This window comes from Globicephala melas, chromosome 6, assembly GCF_963455315.2.
Source record: "Globicephala melas chromosome 6, mGloMel1.2, whole genome shotgun sequence".
Taxonomy (NCBI): Eukaryota; Metazoa; Chordata; class Mammalia; order Artiodactyla; family Delphinidae; genus Globicephala; species Globicephala melas.
This window is the reverse complement of record NC_083319.1, coordinates 112926018-112944557: the sequence shown is the minus strand read 5'-3', so window position 1 is coordinate 112944557 and position 18540 is coordinate 112926018. Positions and strand designations below refer to the sequence as shown.

Sequence of the window (18540 nt, the reverse complement as noted above, 5' to 3'; positions counted from 1 at the left end):
GCTGGAAGAATCAGACTCCCTGACTTCAGACTATACTACAAAGCTACAGTAATCAAGACAATATGGTACTGGCACAAAAAGAGAAATATAGATCAATGGAACAGGATAGAAAGTCCAGAAATAAACCCACACACCTATGGTCAACTAGTCTATGACAAAGGAGGCAAGTATATACAAAGGAGAAAAGACAGCCTCCTCAATAAGTGATTCTGGGAAAACTGGACAGCTACATGTAAAAGAATGAAATTAGAACACTCCTTAATACCATGCATAAAAATAAAACCAAGATGGATTAGAGATCTAAATGTTAGGCCGGACAGTATAAAACTCTCAGAAGAAAACATAGGAAGAACACGCTTTGACATAAATCACAGCAAGATCTTTTTTGATCCACCTCGTAGAGTAATGGAAATAAAAACAAAAATAAACAAATGGGACCTAATGAAACTTAAAAGCTTTTGCAAAGCAAAGTAGAAACAAGACAAAAAGACAACCCTCAGAATGGGAGAAAATATTTGCAAACCAATCAACAGACAAAGGATTTATCTCCAAAATATACAAACAGCTCATGAAGTTCAATATTAAAAAAAACCAAACAACCCAATCCACAAATGGGCAGAAGACCTAAATAGACATTTCTCCAAGGAAGACATACAGATGGCCAAGAAGCAAATGAAAAGCTGCACATCATCACTAATTATTAGAGCAATGTAAATCAAAACCACAATGAGGTATCACCTCACACCAGTTAGAACGGGCATCATCAGAAAATCTATAAACAATAAATGATGGAGAGGGTTGGAGAAAAGGAAACCCTCTTGCACTGTTGGTGGGAATGTAAACTGATACAGCCACTATGGAGAACAGTATGAAGGTTCCTTAAAAAACTAAAAATAGAATTACCATATGATCCAGCAATCCCACTACTGGGCATATACCCAGAGAAAACCATAATTCAAAAAGACACATGCACACCAATGTTCATTGCAGCACTATTTACAATGGCCAGGTCATGGAAGCAACCTAAATGCCCATTGACAGACAAATGGATAAAGAAGATGTGGTACATATATACAATGGAACATTCCTCAGCCATAAAAAAGGAACGAAACTGGGTCATTTGTACAGACGTGGATGCACCTAGAGACTGTCATATGGAGTGAAGTAAGTCAGAAAGAGAAAAACAAATATGGTATATTAACGCATATACGGGGAACCTAGAAAAATGGTACAGAGGAACTGGTCTGCAGGGCAGAAATAGAGACACAGATGTAGAGAACAAATGTATGGACACTAAGGGGGGGAAAGTGGCGGAGGTGGTGTTGGGATGAATTGGGAGATTGCGATTGACATATATACACTAATATGTATAAAATGGATAACTAGTAAGAACCTGCTATATAAAAAAGTTAAAAAAATGAAATTCAAAAAAAAAAAGGGGGAAAGTAAAAGCACTAGAATTAAAACATGATTTAAACAGCATAACAATCTGAAGCCAGGGAAGACTGGGACCAGTAGGCCAGAAGATAAGTACCAGATAATAGTAATTATGATCTGGGAGGAAGATGAGATACCCTGTGACAGTTATTGTCTCGTAGTCAAGACTTGTTCATGATGTGGCAAACAAGACGAGAGTTGTCCACTGTTGGACTCCAGAAACTACAGAGAAAAACAGTAACTAGCAGAGGGTGAGAAATTAAAATTGCTGGGAGGAGAAAACGAAAGGGAACTATCAAAACACCCTTAGACTTATTCTGATTTCTGGAGTTCTGTCCCTTTAACTCATGCTTCATAGCTAAATGGTTCTTTTTCTTTAGGAATATGGTACGAGAATCTCCCTGTATATGACATCAACGGGTGGATTCAGAAGAAACACAATCATGTTAAGAGATAACACAAAAGACATCTGATAAAACGCCAAAACACAAGTCTGATAAAAACTGTAAAACCCAGACGTAAAATTATATTCCTTACTATTTTACCATACATAACAGAGAAATGACTAAAGTATTTCCATTAAAGACAGGAACAAAAGTATTATCCCTATTACTATTTAACTCTGTCCTAGAAGTTCTGGCCGATGCAGAAAGAATAAAGTGGTAATAAAAGGCAAAACTCAAAGAAAGCAGGGGAGTTAGGCGTACTGCCTATGAATACTAAGACTTTGATACCTGACAGGCACAGGTTCCTATCCCAATTCCATACTTCCTGAAAATGTGACCTCATCTAATTGTTTTATCTTTCTTTATCTGCTTTGTAAAGTCGTAAAGAGTAAGCAAAGCGACCCATGGGCAGTGGTTATAATTTGCCTTGCATACAATAAACAATTATGAACTGTAGCAATTACTGTTATGATGTATATCATGACTGCCTGTCAGTGATATTGTTGCATGCTGAAACCCCTCAACATTGGTAGAACAGGCACACTCACTGCATAAGAGATAAGCAAAATCCAACAATTTCTCCAAATATCAGCACTATTCTGTTAGAAAAAACCGAACGTTTAAAAGCAGAAATGGAATTATAAACCATCAAGAAATGAGCTTTATAAGAAATATAACAAGTATGAGTTAAAAATGATCAAAATTATGTAAGAGATATAAAAGATACAAGTAAATGTAGATATTTAACACGCTTCTGGATAAAGACTATTATAAACACGTCAGTTCTTCTTAAGTTAATTTGTAGGTTTAAGGTAGTATGATCAAAATCCCAACAGGATTTAAGAAAAGAAAAAATAAAAAATATTACTCTAAACTGTACCTCTTAGAGAAAAAGAGAGCAAGTAAGTAAGGAAAACAAATGAAAAAGAAGAGTGAAGGGGAAATGAGGGAAGAACCTTTCCAAGAATTAAATATATTCTAAACCCATAATTACAAGCACAACGGGGCCCTGGGGAACAGACGTGGAATCATCCTCCAGGACACACGGGCGTCTAGTCTCTCACAGGCAGCATTGCAGATCAGGGGCAGAAGAAACGTTGCAGGCACTAAGTGATGCTGGGACTTTGATTAGCTACTTGGCAATAAAAAAGACTAAATAAAACACATTGGGTTCTCACCTCAAATCAAACCCCAAAATAACTTCCATATGGATCGTCCTTAAATGATGACAGAGACAGAGAGATGTAGGGGAAATGAACGAGAGGGAGAAAATAGGACCACAGAACCATAAGGCTGGCGCAGCACCCAGTGAAAGCGGGCGGGCAGGAGCCCGGCAGGACGACAGGGGCAAGGCTCACATTCTCCTCCCACAGCTTCTTCTCTCTCTCGTACGCCTCCTTCCTCCTACGTTCTAGCTGCTCCTTCAGCACAGCCGCGCGGGCGCTCACCTGGGCCTGGAAATGAAGACAATCAGCACAGCTAGTGCCAGAAAGAAAGGCGCAGGTTTGCCTGTTTGTTTGTCCAGGTCTATAAAAATATTTCCTTATTGGCCAAAAAAGAAGTGGGTGTGTGTGGTTCCAGAACACAAACCTAAGCTGCATGCCCAGCACCTAAACGGGCTGCCAACACACAGCAGCTGCTCAGTAAGTACTTCTGGAATGAAAATAGATGCAGGTACAGTCAAATGGAAATAAAAATTTACAACTATGACTATTATGCACAAACTTGTCTTCACAGAAACAGAGATTATGTTTTTCACTTTTAGGGTTACCATTTTCTCTTCTTAAGGTTACTTGTGTGATAGTTTCATGTATTTATGCTGCTTCATCAAATTGCTCTCCATAAATACGACATGAAGAGAGCAAAATGCTATTTTTCAGAAATGGAAAAGTGAGGGATAAAAGGGAAAGAAAAGTTGAGGCAAGAGAATAAGTTGGTTTACTACGAAAGACTTAAGAACACAACTTTCTATCTCGGGTTTCCATTTCCTCTAGGAAAACCTGTATCACTTCCAGTACATACCTTCAGCACTTCCACTTTCTTACGCCTCACGTCAGACTCCTCACTTCCTTCCTGTCCTTTGGAGCTGTCAGCTTCTTTCTACAAAATAAGTAGTGAGCAGACCACTTAGGACAGAACCGCAAACTCACTGTAGACTTCACATGAATAAACTAACATCTAAAAATGAAAAATGGCAAGTCGTTCATGGCTGCAACTGAACGCTCCACAACCGTCAACTCCTATGGACACTGAGAAAAAAGACAGAACAGAAAGATATAAAACGTACCATTTTATATGTCCATGGGTACCACTCACACTTTCCTCTCAGAATCCCCCCGGAACAAAAGGTCTTATCAATTTTAAGTCATATAAATAAGATATACTGCAACACTATGTATAGTTTTCTGGTCTTTGACCTTCACTGTCTTCATCAGACTTTATTTTGTGTTAGTGGCACATAATCTCAGTGTATTATAATGTCATTCAATTACTTTTTGAAAAAGATTTTCAACCTGCCTTTTCACCACGAAGCTTCGCTCTAATCTGTTGGCGCTCATTGAAATTCTGCAGTCTTATTTGTCTCAGCCTTGCCAGATAAACCTACGAAGAGAAAAAAAACGCAACATTTTAATTAAAAAAAAAAAAAACACTACCGTTTTCATTGCTAAAATGTTTTTTTATTTAAAGAAAAGTGTTAATGTGAATATAAGAAATAAAAGTTTTGAAATCTGGTTAATGGCAATGTAATATTAGCTTTCAAGTGTTTAATCTAGATCGATTTGTTTCTGAAAAGAAAAACAACACAATAACAAATTTTTAATTTTATCAAAAGAAAAGAAATTGAACTCAGAATTCTGAATAACAGTTACGGGGCAAAATTATGACACAGTATGTCAGTCAAAATATATTAACAGGTCCCTACAGACCTAAAGATCGTCCAGTCATTGTTAGGAATTTAAACCATGCAGGAAAGGAAGGCAATCAACTCAAAGTGACGGCGTGAGGCAGCGAGCATGCAGGAGGCGTACCTCTTCCTCTTTGCTTCTCGGCTTCCCTCCTCGTGAAGAGCTGCGCCTGCCTTCGCACAGAGCTGCCAGGTTGTGCAGGGTGCCCTGTGCATCATTTAATGTACTAAGGTTAAAGAACGACTAAGGCTACAGCAGCATCTTACCTAGGGACCGCCCGGCGCCACTACTTCTGGTGGCAAATACTGATCAAGTCTAAACGATTAGCTGATAAACTGATTAAAGACGCTGGCATTCTCCTTTGGCGATTTAACCAACACATTCAGTGAGAACAGAAGGAAGCAATTAAACCCCAAATGTAATTATTCAAATAGAGACCAGCTACCTTTTTATTAGCCATTTAAGTCAACATGTTTTTTAAAACTGCTTTGGAGGTTAGCTAAACCCCAAATCAAAATCTTCCTCTACAAAGGCCCATCATTGCTACATGTTCGCTTACACAGTAAACACACACGTGCACACACACACACGCACACGACAGGGAATAACATGAGCGCCAACTCCCTGCACCCGGGCACGCCCTGGTCCTGGACTGCAAATGACCCGCCCAACCACACGCCAACTAACATGGTTTATCATAAGCATGGAATGATCTTCTCATTAGAAATTACTCATAATTACCCACTTTCTCTTCCTGCGGCACCAGCTGTGGATCAAGAGCCTCCCAACTGAAAAATCCTCGTCCCACTTCCCCTTCTCACGTCTTTCTGTCGGATTGCCGATGCGTCCTTTTTATATTTCCCTGCTTTTACCTGCTTCCCATTTATTTTTAAATCTTCTACACTCTGTGTTCTGATCCCACTGTGACTCTGAAAATCTTGCAAGGCTACCAATGCCCTCCAAGTTCGTAATTCAAATGGACCCTTTTGAGCAAATTTTGCAATGAACATTTCCATTGGAAATTAGTTTTCATTGAATCCATTTAGCTTATGTCAGTATTTTTTTCTCTCATAAAAATCATATATGTTCACTGTTGAAAACGTATGAAACAAAGAAAATACAAATCATTCGTAATTCTACCATCTGAGAAACTTACAGTTTCAGTGTTCTCCTCCAGACCTCCTTCTATGCCTATGTAGGAATTTAACCATTTTAGTTTGAAATATTATAGATAACAACAGAAAGGTGAGAAGTACTGCACAGGGAGGTCCCATGTACCCTTCAGCCACCCGCTCCCAACTGTATCGTCCTGCAGAACCGCGGTACCTATACACACTGGGAAGCTGGCACTGCACGAACCAGACATTTCACCAGCTACAAGTGCTCACGTTTCTGCATCTCCATCAGTACAATTTTATCACACGCATAGCCTTATGTGACCACCATCAAATCAAGATACTTAACTGTACCATTACTATGTCACTTGATAGCCACATTCACTGCTCCCATCTCTGCCCGTCAACTACCAACCTGTTCCCCACGCCTACAATTATATTTCACAAGTTCTATATATATGTATGGAATCACGCAGTATGCATCCTTCTGAGGTTGACTGTTTTCACTTGGTATTACTTCCCTGGAGTCCATCCAAGACACTGGACGCATGACTGAATGGCCTGTTCCATCTCAGTGCTGAGCAGCAGACTATAGTATGGAAGTACCATAATTTGTTCATTCATTCACCCTATGAAGGACACTGGGGTTTCACAGTTTTGGCTATTAAGAACAAAGTTGCTGGGCTTCCCTGGTGGCGCAGTGGTTGAGAGTCCGCCTGCCGATGCAGGGAACGCGGGTTCGTGCCCCGGTCCGGGAGGATCCCACATGCCGCAGAGCGGCTGGGCCCGTAAGCCATGGCCACTGAGCCTGCGCATCCGGAGCCTGTGCTCTGCAACGGGAGAGGCCACAGCGGGGAGAGGCCCGCGTACCACAAAACAAAACAAAACAAAAAAACCCACAAGAACAAAGTTGCTAAGAACATGCATGTAATAAGTTTCTTAGTGAAAATAAGTTTTGTCTTCTCTGGGACAAATGCCCAAGAGCGCAGCATTACCTGCTCTTGGTGTGACACATCCATTTGTAGTTTTAAAAGGGACTGCCAAACAGTTTTGCAAAGTGGCTGTATCATTTAACATCCCTACTAGCAATGTTACGGTCACCCACTTTTTCCACATCCTCGCCAGCATTTGGTTTTATCACAATTTTTATTTGAGCCATTCTGATGGATGGGTAGTGATATACTACTGTGGTTTTAATTTGCATTCCCCAGATGGCTAATGATGTTGAACATCTTTTCATGTGTTTATCTGCCATCTGTGTCTGCCATTCGTCCTCTTCAATGAAATGTTTAGATTGTCTTTTGCCCATTTTCTAACTGGACTCTTCATATTTTTAATGTTGAGTTTTGGTGGGTTTTTATATGTTCTAGATACAAGTCGTTTGTTAAACATGGGGTTTACAAATATTTTCCCCCAATCTGTAACTTGTATATTCTTCCTCTTAACAGAGTCTTTTGCAGAGCAAAAGTTTTAAATTCTCATGAAGTCCAATTTATCAAGTTTTTCTTTTATGGATTGTGCTTTTGGTGTTAAGTCTAAGCACTCTTCGTCTAGTCCTAGGTCTTGAAATTTTCTTCTTTTTCTCTAAGTTTTACAATTTTATGTTTTACATTAGAGTGCATGATCTGTATTGAGTTACTTATATTACGTGTGAGGTTTAGGTCAAGGTTCATATTTTTGCCTACAGGTGGATGTCCAATTTCTCCAGCACTAATGCTGAAAAGGCAATCCCTCCCCCACTGAACTGCTCTTGCTTCTTTGTCAAGAATTAGCAGGGCATATTGGTGTGAATTTACTTCTGGGTTCCTCACACTGTTCCACTGACCTATGTGCCTGTCCTTCCACTAGCACTATACTGCTTCGACCACTGCAGCTACAAGCAAGCTGTGACATCAGGAAGAGTCATTCTTCCCACTTCAGTCTTCTTCAGAATTGTTTGGCTATTTTAAGGCCTTTCTCTGTCTATATAAATTTTAAAAATAAGCTTGTCTATAAAAAAATGTTTCTGAGGGTTTACTAAGAATTACAATTATTAGTAAAACAATTTAAGAATACTTGCCATTTTCATTACCTTGAGTCTTCCAATTAATGAACATGGTATGATTCTCCAAATATTTAAATCTTCAATTTCATCAAGATTTTGTCATTTTAATTGCACAAATCCTGCATGTTTTATTATACTTTTGTTCATTTTTTTTGGAGCAATTGTAAATGGTATTGCGTTTTTTAAAATATGTTTCCACTTGTTCATTGTCAATGTATAGAAATCAGTTGATTTTTGTGAAGTGACCTTATACTTTTATAACAATAATAAATTCATTTTTTAGTTCTAGGAGTGTTTTGGTTGAGTCCTTCAGATATTCTATGCAGATAATCATGTCAACTGGAAATAGCAATAGTTTCATTCCTTCTTTTCAAATTTGTATGTCTTTTCTTTCTTTTTCTTTCCTTACTGCAGTAACCCAAACTGCCAGCAGTATGTTGATTAACAGTGGTGAGAGCTAACTTCCTTGTCCTTTTCCAGACTGTAGAGGGAGAGCATTCAGTCCTCTACCTGTAAGTATTAAGTTAGGTGTAAGTTTGTTTATAGATGACTATAATGAGGTGGAGGACATTCCCCTTGCTTTCTACTTACTGATAGTTTTTATTTATTATGATGTTGAATTCTGTCAAAACATTTTCTGCATCCATTGTTATGATCACATGATTTTTCTTCTTTAGCCTGTTGATATGGTGGATCTCACTGAATTTTTTTTTTTTTTTTTTTTGTGGTACGCGGGCCTCTCACTGTTGTGGCCTCTCCCATTGTGGAGCACAGGCTCCGGATGCGCAGGCTCAGTGGCCATGGCTCACGGGCCCAGCCGCTCCGCGGCATGTGGGATCTTCCCAAACCGGGGCACGAACCCGTGGCCCCTGCATTGGCAGGCGGACTCTCAACCACTGCACCACCAGGGAAGCCCCTCATTGATTTTCTAATACTGAAACAGACTTGGGTTTCCAGACTAAATCCCACTTGGTTGTGGTTGGATCCAATTTGCTAAAATTTGTTGAGAATTTTTGCATTTAAGTCAATGAGATATTAGTCTGTGGTTTTCTTTTTTGTGCTGTATTTGTACAGTTTTGGTATCACGGTAATACAGGCCTCAAAATGAGTTGGGAAGTGTTCCTTCTGCTCTGACAGCCTGAAAGAGACGGTATCATTTTATCAAATTGATGTTAATGCTTTCTGTGTTTGGTAAAATTCTCCAGTGAAACCACTAAGGCCTGGAGATTTATTCCTTTTCAGTTTTTAATCAAAAGTTCAATTTTAAAAATAGTTACAGGACTATAGAAGATATCTATTTCAATTTGGCTAAGTTCTGGTAGTTCGTGGTTTTCAAATAGTTGGTGCATTTCTTCTAGGCTGTTTAACTTATGAGTGTAAAGTTGTCATCTTTTTACTCACTATAAGATCTGTAGTGATATCCTGTTTCATTCCTGATATTGGTGATTTGTGTCATCTCTTTCTTTTTATCAATCTTGCTAGAGATTTATCAATTTCATTCATTTTTTTTCTAAGAACCAATTTTTTGTTTCATTACATTTCTCAGAAGTGTTCCTGTTTTCAATTTCGCTGACTTCTACTCTTAATGATTTCCCTCATCCTGCTTGCTTTGGGTCTATCTTGCTCTTCTTTTTCTAGCATCTTCAGATAGGAACTTAGACTACGGATTTGAGACTTTTCTTTTCTAATGTAAGCCTTTAGTGCTATAAATTTCCCTCACAGCAGTGCTTTAGCTGCATCTCACTTATTTTGATATGTGATGTGTGTATTTTCATTCATTCTTTGTATTTTTAACTTTCCTTTTAGATTTCCTCTTTGTCTCTGTATTATTTAGAAGTATTTTTAACTTTCAAGTGTTTGGAGATTTTCTTGTCATCTTTCTATTATTGATTTCTAGTTTGATTCCATTATGTTCAAAGAATATATGTCATATAACTTTAATTCTTCTAAATTAGTTAGGATTTGTTTTATGATCCAGCATATGGTCTATCTTGGTGAATGGTCCGTGGGCACTTGAAAAAATAATGTATTCTGCTATTGTTGGATAGGATGTAAATTAGATCTTGGCGGCCTGTGGTGGTGTTTAGCTATTCTATACCCTTGCTCATTTCTGACTAGCAGTTCTATCAATCACTGTGTTCAAGTCCCCAACTATACTTGTGGATTTGTTTATTTCTCCTTTCAGCTCTATTAGTTTTATATATTTTGAAGTTTGGTTGTTTGGTATACACCCATTAAGGATTGCGATAACTTCTTATTGGACTGATTCTTTTGTTATTATGTAATGTCTCTCTTTCTCCCTAGTAATTCTGTTTGCTACGTTAATGATAAATTCTTTTAGCTTATTTCGTTTGAGAACGTCTTTATTTCCCCTTCATTCCTGAAGGATGGTTTCATCAAATATAGGATTCAGGGTTGACAGTTCTTTTCTTTCAGCACTTGAAAATTTTTATGCCACTTCTTTCTGGACTCCACGGTTTCAGATGAGAAATTTGGTGTTGTTCCAATTGGTAGTCCTTTATATCTAATGTGTCATTTCTCTCTGGCTATTTTAAGATTCGTTTTCTTTGTCTTTTACTTTCAGAAGTTTAATATTCCTAGGTGAAGATTTCTTTAAGTGTATCCTATTTCAGGGTTTGCTCAGCTTCTTGAAGCTTTAAATTTATGTCTTTCACCAAATGTGGAAAGTTTTCAGCTATTATTTCTTCAAATACTTTTTACACTCCCATGCTCCTTCTATTATCCTTTGGGCTCCGATGATACAAATGTTAAATCTTTTATTATTGTCCCACAAATCCTTAAGACTCTGATAATTTTTTTCAGTCTTTTTTCTGTTAATCAGATTGAGTAAATTCAACTGATCTGCCTTCAAGTTCAGTGATTGTATCTCCATCAGCTCCACTCTACTACTGATTCTACCCAGTGAATTTTAAATTTTGGTTATTATATTTTCCAATTATATAACTGCCAATTGGTTCTTTTTATAACTACTAATCCTCCACTGAGATTTTCTCCTTTTTTCATTCCAAAGAATTCCTAATTGCTTGTTGAAGCATTTGTTTAAAGCAGCTTGAAAATCTTTGTCAGATAATTCCAGTATTCCACTGGCCCTAGGTCAGCTCAATGTCAAGTTGTGGTTTTCCTGGTTCCTGGTATGACAAGTGATTTTTTTATTGTATCCTGAATATTTTAGGTATTATGTTAGAAGACTCTTGATCCTATTTACATGTTCTGTTTGAGCAGGCCACTTAGGTCCTGGCCTACTGTTGTGGGGCTTCACCCCAATGACAGTTTGGCCTTCTGAACTCTTGTAATGTTAATCTGGTCTGCTTTGTTGTTCTAGTGCTGATGGAGGTCCTGCTCAGTCCGTTCTGCTGTTGTTCTATGAGGATGAAGTTGCTTCCCTGGGTCACCTGCTGTTACTGAAGATCTCCTGAGGGTGGGGGTGAGGGGCAGATGCCACTGGGCCTGGTCTCCTTGTCATTAGGTGGACAGAATGCGGACACAGCTTTCTGGCAACTTCTGCTATGGATAGATGGATCACCTGCCCATGTACCAGTTGTTGAGTAGACCAGGACGGTCCAGGGCTTTGTTGCCACTGGTGGGTCAAACTGCCCTCCAAGTCACCTGCTGATGCTCCAGTTGTGGGATAGGGTAGGGACACCCTGGGGCTTCACTGCTGCCCACAGTTTAAATCACTCACCAGGACCCCCCTGTGGCACATATTGGGGTTCTTTCCTAGTACGTTGGCAACTGAGAGGATTTTCTGGGGTTTTTTTTGTTTGTTTGGTTTCTTTGTATTTTTGTCTATGTCAATGGTGGATCTGGATTTCAGGCATGTCCAACACCCAGTCCATGATATACAGGAGATGTTACTTCCAGAGTATTTAACTGTATTTAGGCGGGAAGAGCAGGGAAAACTGAGTCTATGCCATCTTGTCCTGGTACAATGCAGAAGTCATTTTTTAGCAGCTAGGGTTTCTGCACTGCAATACGCTCTACGATAAGACCAGTACAGTTGACCCTTAAATAATACGGATTTGAACTGTAAGACCCACTTATACTCAGATGTTTTTCAATAGTAAACATACTACAATCCTACACAATCTGCGGCTGTTGAATCCATGGATGCAGAGCTGCAGACATGACTTGGAGGAACCATGTATATGGAGGGTAGGCGGAGGGTAGGCTTAAGTTATATACAGATTTTCAGCAGCAAGGCAGGTTGATGCCCTCATCCCCGCACTGTTCAAGATTCAACTGTATATTAAGGTTCCACAGAGTTACCTGGGATTGCTGTAAAGACTAATAGAGAGCTTTCTGGGTTGAACTGTATTCCCCCAGAATTCATATGCTTAAGTTCTAACCGCTAGTACCTCAGAATGTGACCTTAGTTGGAGACAAGATCTGTATCAAGTTAAAAGAGATCATGAGGGTGGGCTCCAATCCAGTATAACTGGTGTCCTTAGAAAGAAGGGGAAATTTGGAGACACACGCCTGTATAGGTAGAGCACCATGTAAAATGAAGGGAGAGGCTGGGGTGATGACTCTACATGTCAAGGAATGCTAAAGATAGCCAGGCAACCACCAGAAGACAGGGAGCGGATTCTTCTCACAGCCCTCAGAAGGAACAAACCCTGCTGACATGCTGATCTCTGACTTCTACCCTCCAGACTGTGAGGTAATAAATTTCTGTTGTGTAAGACATTTAGATTGTAGAATTTTGTTACAGCAGCTCTAGTAGACTAGTACAGAGATAATGCACATAAATTGTTTAACATAATGTCTGGCATAGTAAGCTTTCAATAAACAGCTGTCATTTATTACTTAATTTTTGGTTTAATTGTTTATCTCCTTTACTGTTTAAGTTCTCTTGCTGGCACAGAACCTAATATATTAGTCAATAAATGTTTGTGTAATACTAAAAAAATGAGTGAAAGAATGAATTAAATATTTAACACTTCACTGCACATTTTAAAGGCATTTTCCCATTAATGTAAATAAATAAAGAATGATTTAAGATGAGGAAGACAATAACATTTCTCAAGGTAAATAATACTGCTTCATCATTTTTTATAAAATTCATAAGTGTTCTGTTAAATCATTCAACAGAAGAAAACAGATAACCAAGGAAATTCTTGTATATGTGTACCAGGAAACAGAAACTAGTTCAAAGCAGAAACTAGATTCAACCTAAATACCTACTGTCAGGTGAATTAACTGCGGTATATTCATACAACAGAATATTATACAGCTAAACCCAACTATGTAAATGAATCTTAGAAAAATAGAAACAGAAACTAGTTCAAAGCAGAAACTAGATTCAACCTAAATACCTACCGTCTGGTGAATTAACTGCGGTATATTCATACAACAGAATATTATACAGCTTAACCCAACTATGTAAATTAATCTTAGAAAAATAGAAACAGAAACTAGTTCAAAGCAGAAACTAGATTCAACCTAAATACCTACTGTCAGGTGAATTAACTGTGGTATATTCATACAACAGAATATTATACAGCTAAACCCAACTATGTAAATGAATCTTAGAAAAATAACGACAAATGAAAAAAAGCAAGTCCTAATCTATATACAGTATGATGTAATTTTTATAATGCTCAAAAATAGGCAAAACAGAACAAGGCATCATTCAGACACATATATGTAAGAGGAAAAAGCATTTAAAACAAATCCATAGGAATGATATATCCAAAATTCAAGATAATGGTCACCTCTGGGAGAAGACAGAGACACAGTCAAGACAGGGGTTGACAAACTATGGTTCAGAGGCCAAATTCAGCCCGCCACCTGTTTTTTTATGTTTCATAAGCTAAGAATGGTTTTGCACATTTTTAAATGGTCAAAAAAATGAAGCGAGTATTTCATGACCACATAAAAATTATATGAAATCCAGATTTCAGTCCCTAAGTAAGTTTTACTGAAAGTCAGCCATGCTCACTCATTTACACAGTGTCTATCGTTACTACTTTGCTACAATGCATAGTTAGTAGTTATGACAGAGATCTTATGGTTTGAAAAGACTAAGATATTTACAATCTGGCCCTTTACAGAAAAACACCCGCCAATCCCTAGATTAGGGAATAGTACACAGATAGAACTCAGTGTTCTACCTGCTGGGTATGTTATTTTGCTTGATAGTTTACACATATATATTACATATATGCTTTTTTATGTACCAAAAATTATATTTTACAAGGACAACAAGGGAATCATTTTTTTAAAAGGAGTGAAAAAACAATCTTCTCAAAATGAACAACTTAGTGTTGAAGAACTCTGCAAGAGTCAGCAAACTACAACCCTCAGGTCAAACCTGGCCAGTTGCCTGACGGTGTAGATAAGGTGTTTGTTCGGTTTTTTTAAACATCTTTATCGGCGAGTAACTCCTTTACAATGGTTAGTTTCTGCTTTATAAAAAGTCAGTCAGCTACACATGTACATATATCTCCAGATCTCCTCCCTCTTGTGTCTCCGACCACCCTCCCTATCTCACCCCTCTAGGTGGCCACAAAGCACCGAGCTGATCTCCCTGTGCTATGCGGCTGCTTCCAACTAGCTATCTGTTTTACATTTGGTAGTATATATAAGTCCAAAGCACTCTCTCACTTCGTCCCAGATTCCCCTCCCCGCCCCATGGTGTCCTCAAGTCCATTCTCTATGTCTGCGTCTTTATTCCAGTCCTTTCCGTAGGTTCTACAGAACCTTTTTTTCTTTTTTTAGATTCCATATATATGTGTTAGCATATGGTATTTTTCTCTTTCTGACTTACTTCACTCTGTATGACAGACTCTAGGTCCATCCACCTCACTACAAATAACTCAATTTCGTTTCTTTTTATGGCTGAGTAATATTGCATTATATATATGTGCCATATCTTCTTCATCCATTCATCTGACAATGGACACTTAGGTTCATTCCATGCTTTGGCTATTGTAAATACAGGTTCATTCCATGCTCTGGCTATTATAAATAGCGCTGCAGTGAACATTGTGGTACATGACTCCTTTTGAATTATGGTTTTCTCACGGTATATGCCCAGTAGTGGGATTGCTGGCTCATAAGGTATTTCTATTTTTCGTTTTCTAAGGAACCTCCATATTGTTCTCCATAGTGGCTGTACCAAGTTACATTCCCACCAACAGTGCAAGAGGGTTCCCTTTCCTCCACACCCTCTCCAGCATTTATTGTTTGTAGATTTTTGGACGATGGCCATTCTGACCAGTGTGAGATGATACCTCATTATACTTTGGATTTGCATTTCTCTAACGATTAATGATGTTGAGCATCCTTTCATGTGTTTGTTGTTAATCTGTATATCTTTTTTGGAGAAATGTCTATTTAGATCTTCTGCACATTTTTGGATTGGGTTGTTTTTTTGATATTGAGCTGCATGACCTGCTTGTAAAATTTGGAGATTAATCCTTTGTCAGTTGCTTCATTTGCAAATATTTTCTCCATTCTGAGGGTTGTCTTTTCGTCTTGTTTATGGTTTCCTTTGGTGTGCAAAAGCTTTTAAGTTTCATTAAGTCCCATTTGTTTATATTATCATTTCTCAAGGAGATGAGTCAAAAAGGATCTTGCTGTAATTTATGTCACAGAGTGTTCTGCCTATGTTTTCCTCCAAGAGTTTTATAGTGTCTGGCCTTACATTTAGGTTTTTATCCATTTTGAGTTAATTTTTGTGTATGGTGTTAGGGAGTATTCTACTTTCATTCTTTTACATGTAGCTGTCCAATTTTCCTAGCACCATTTATTGAAGAGGCTGTCTTTTCTCCATTGTATATTCTTGCCTACTTTATCAAAAATAAGGTGACCCTATGTGTGTGGATTCATCTCTGGGCTTTCTATCCTGTTCCATTGATCTATCTTTCTGGTTTTGTGACAGGACCGCACTGTCTTGATTACTGTAGCTTTGTACTAGAGTCTGAAGTCAGGCAGCCTGATTCCTCGAGCTCCGTTTTCCTTTCTCAAGATTGCTTTGGCAATTCGGGGTCTTTTGTGTTTCCATACAAATTGTGAATATTTTTCTTCTAGTTCTGTGAAAAATGCCACTGGTAGTTTGATTGGGATTGCACTGAATCTGTAGGCTGCACTGGGTAGTAGAGGTATTTTCACAATGTTTATTCTTCCAATCCAAGAACATGGTATATCTCACCATCTGTTTGTATCACCTTTAACTTCTTTCATCAGTGCCTGAAAATTTCCTGCATATAGGTCTTTTGTCTCCTTAGTTAGGTAGGTTTATTCCTACGTATTTTATTCTTTTTGTTGCAGTGGTAAATGGGAGTGTTTTCTTGATTTCTCTTTCTGATTTTTCATTATTAGTGTAGAGGAATGCAAGAAATCTGTGCATTTTGTATCTTACTACTTTACCAAATTCATTGATTGGCTCTAGTAGTTTTCTGGTAGCATCTTTAGGATTCTCTACATATAGTACTATGTGATCTGAAACACTGACAGCTTTACTTCTTTTCCGATTTGGATTCCTTTTATTTCTTTTTCTTCTTTGACTGCTATGGCTAAAACTTACAAAACTATGTTGAATAACAGTGGTGAGAATGGACAACCTTGTCTTGTTCCTGATCTTAGTGGAAATGCTTTCAGTTTTTCACCATTGAGGATGATGTTGGCTGTGGGTGTGTCATATATGGCCTATATTATGTTGAGGAAAGTTCCCTCTATGCCTACTTTCTGCAGGGTTTTTATCATAAATGGGTGTTGAATTTTGTCGAAAGCTTTCTCTGCATCTGTTGAGATGATCATGTGGTTTTTCTCCTTCAATTTGTTAATATGGTGTATCACGTTGATTGATTTGCGTATATTGAAGAATCCTTGCATTCCTGGAATAATCCCACTTGATCATGGTGTATGATCCTTTTAATGTGCTGTTGGATTCTGCTTGCTAGTATTTTGTTGAGGATTTTTGCATCTATATCACTATGTTCATCAGTGATACTGGCCCGTGGTTTTCTTTCTCTGTGACACCACTGTCTGGTTTTGGTATCAGGGTGATGGTGGCCTTGTAGAATGAGTTTGGGAGTGTTCCTCCCTCTGCTATATTTGGGAAGAGTTTGAGAAGGACAGGTGTTACCTCTTCTCTAAATGCTTGATAGAATTTACCTGTGAAGCCATCGAGTCCTGCGCTTTTGTTTTTTGGAAGATTTTTAATCACAGTCTCAATTTCAGTGCTTGGGACTGGTCTGATTATATTTTCTATTTCTTTCTAGTTCAGTCTTGGAAGGTTGTGCTTTCCTAAGAATTTGTCCATTTCTTCCACATCGTCCATTTTATTGGCACAGAGTTGCTTGTAGTAATCTCTCATGATCCTCTGTATTTCTGCAGTGTCAGGTGTTACTTCTCCTTTTCCATTTCTAAGTGTATTGATGAGTCTTCCTTTTTTTGTTGATGAGTGTGGCTAATGGTTTATCAATTTTGTTTTCTTCTCAAAGAACCAGCTTTTAGTTTTATTGACCTTTGTTATTGTTTCCTTCATTTCTTTTCCATTTATTTCTGAGCTGATCTTTATGATTTCTTTCCTTCTGCTAACTTTGGTTTTTTTTTTGGTTCTTTCTCTAATTGCTCTAGGTGTAAGGTTAGGTTGTTTATTTGAGATGTTTCTTGTTTCTTGAGGTAGAATTGTATTACTATAAACTTCCCTCTTAGAACTGCTTTAGCTGCATCCCATAGGTTTTGGGTCATCATGTTTTCATTGTCATTTCTCTCTAGGTATTTTTTGATTTCCTCTTTGTTTTCTTCAGTGATCTCTTGGTTATTAAGTAGTGTATTGTTTAGCCTCCATGTGTTTGTATTTTTTACAGATTTTCCCCTGTAACTGATATCTAGTCTCATAGTACTGTGGGCAGAAAACATACTTGATATGATTTCAATTTTCTAAAATTTATCAAGGCTTGATTTGTGACCCAAGATATGATCTATCCTGGAGAATGTTCCATGAGCACTTGAGAAGAATGTGTATTCTGTTGTTCTTGGATGGAATGTCCTATAAATATCAATTAACTCCATCTTGTTTAATGTATCATTTAAAGCTTGTGTTTCCTTATTTATTTTCATTTTGGATGATCTGTCCCTTGGTGAAAGTGGGGTGTTAAAGTCCCCTATTGTGATTGTGTTACTGTCGATTTCTCCTTTTAGGCTGCTAGCATTTGCCTTACACACTGAGGTGCTCCTATGTTGGGTGCATAAATATTTACAATTGTTATATCTTCTTCTTGGATTGATCCCTTGACCATCATGTAGTGTCCTTCCTTGTCTCTTGTAATAGTGTTTATTTTAAAGTCTATTTTGTCTGATATGAGAATTGCTACTCCAGCTTTCTTTTAGTTACCAATTTGCATGGAATATCTTTTCCTTCCCTTCACTTTTAGTCTGTATGTGCCCCTAGGACTGAACTGGGTCTTTTGTAGACAGCATATATATGGGTCTTATTTTTGTATATATTCAGCCAGTCGATGTCTTTTGGTTGGAGCATTTAACCCATTTACATTTAAGGTAAGTATCGATATGTGCATTCCTATTGCCATTTTCTTAATTGTTTTGGGTTTGTTATTGTA

The 18540-nt window shown here is 38.0% G+C and overlaps 1 protein-coding gene across 10 annotated transcripts in view; it reads right to left on the bottom strand.

The window, feature by feature from the left end:
* Window positions 1-18540, bottom strand: part of NEK1 (NIMA related kinase 1) — a 231528-nt gene that overhangs the window by 79103 nt on the left and 133885 nt on the right. For 7 of the 10 annotated variants that reach the window (XR_009564445.1, XM_060301363.2, XM_060301362.2 and 4 more), the window contains 4 exons: window positions 4913-4996; window positions 4397-4484; window positions 3906-3979; window positions 3242-3337 (listed from right to left, as the gene is read on the bottom strand). Coding sequence is in view for 9 of the 10 variants with exons in the window: in XM_060301363.2 (XP_060157346.1) it covers window positions 3242-3337; window positions 3906-3979; window positions 4397-4484; window positions 4913-4996 (342 nt within the window). In the remaining variant the exon portion in view is untranslated. The remainder of the gene's footprint in view (window positions 1-3241; window positions 3338-3905; window positions 3980-4396; window positions 4485-4912; window positions 4997-18540) is intronic. The other 3 variants (XM_060301366.1, XM_060301365.1, XM_060301370.1) reach the window with 3 other exon arrangements.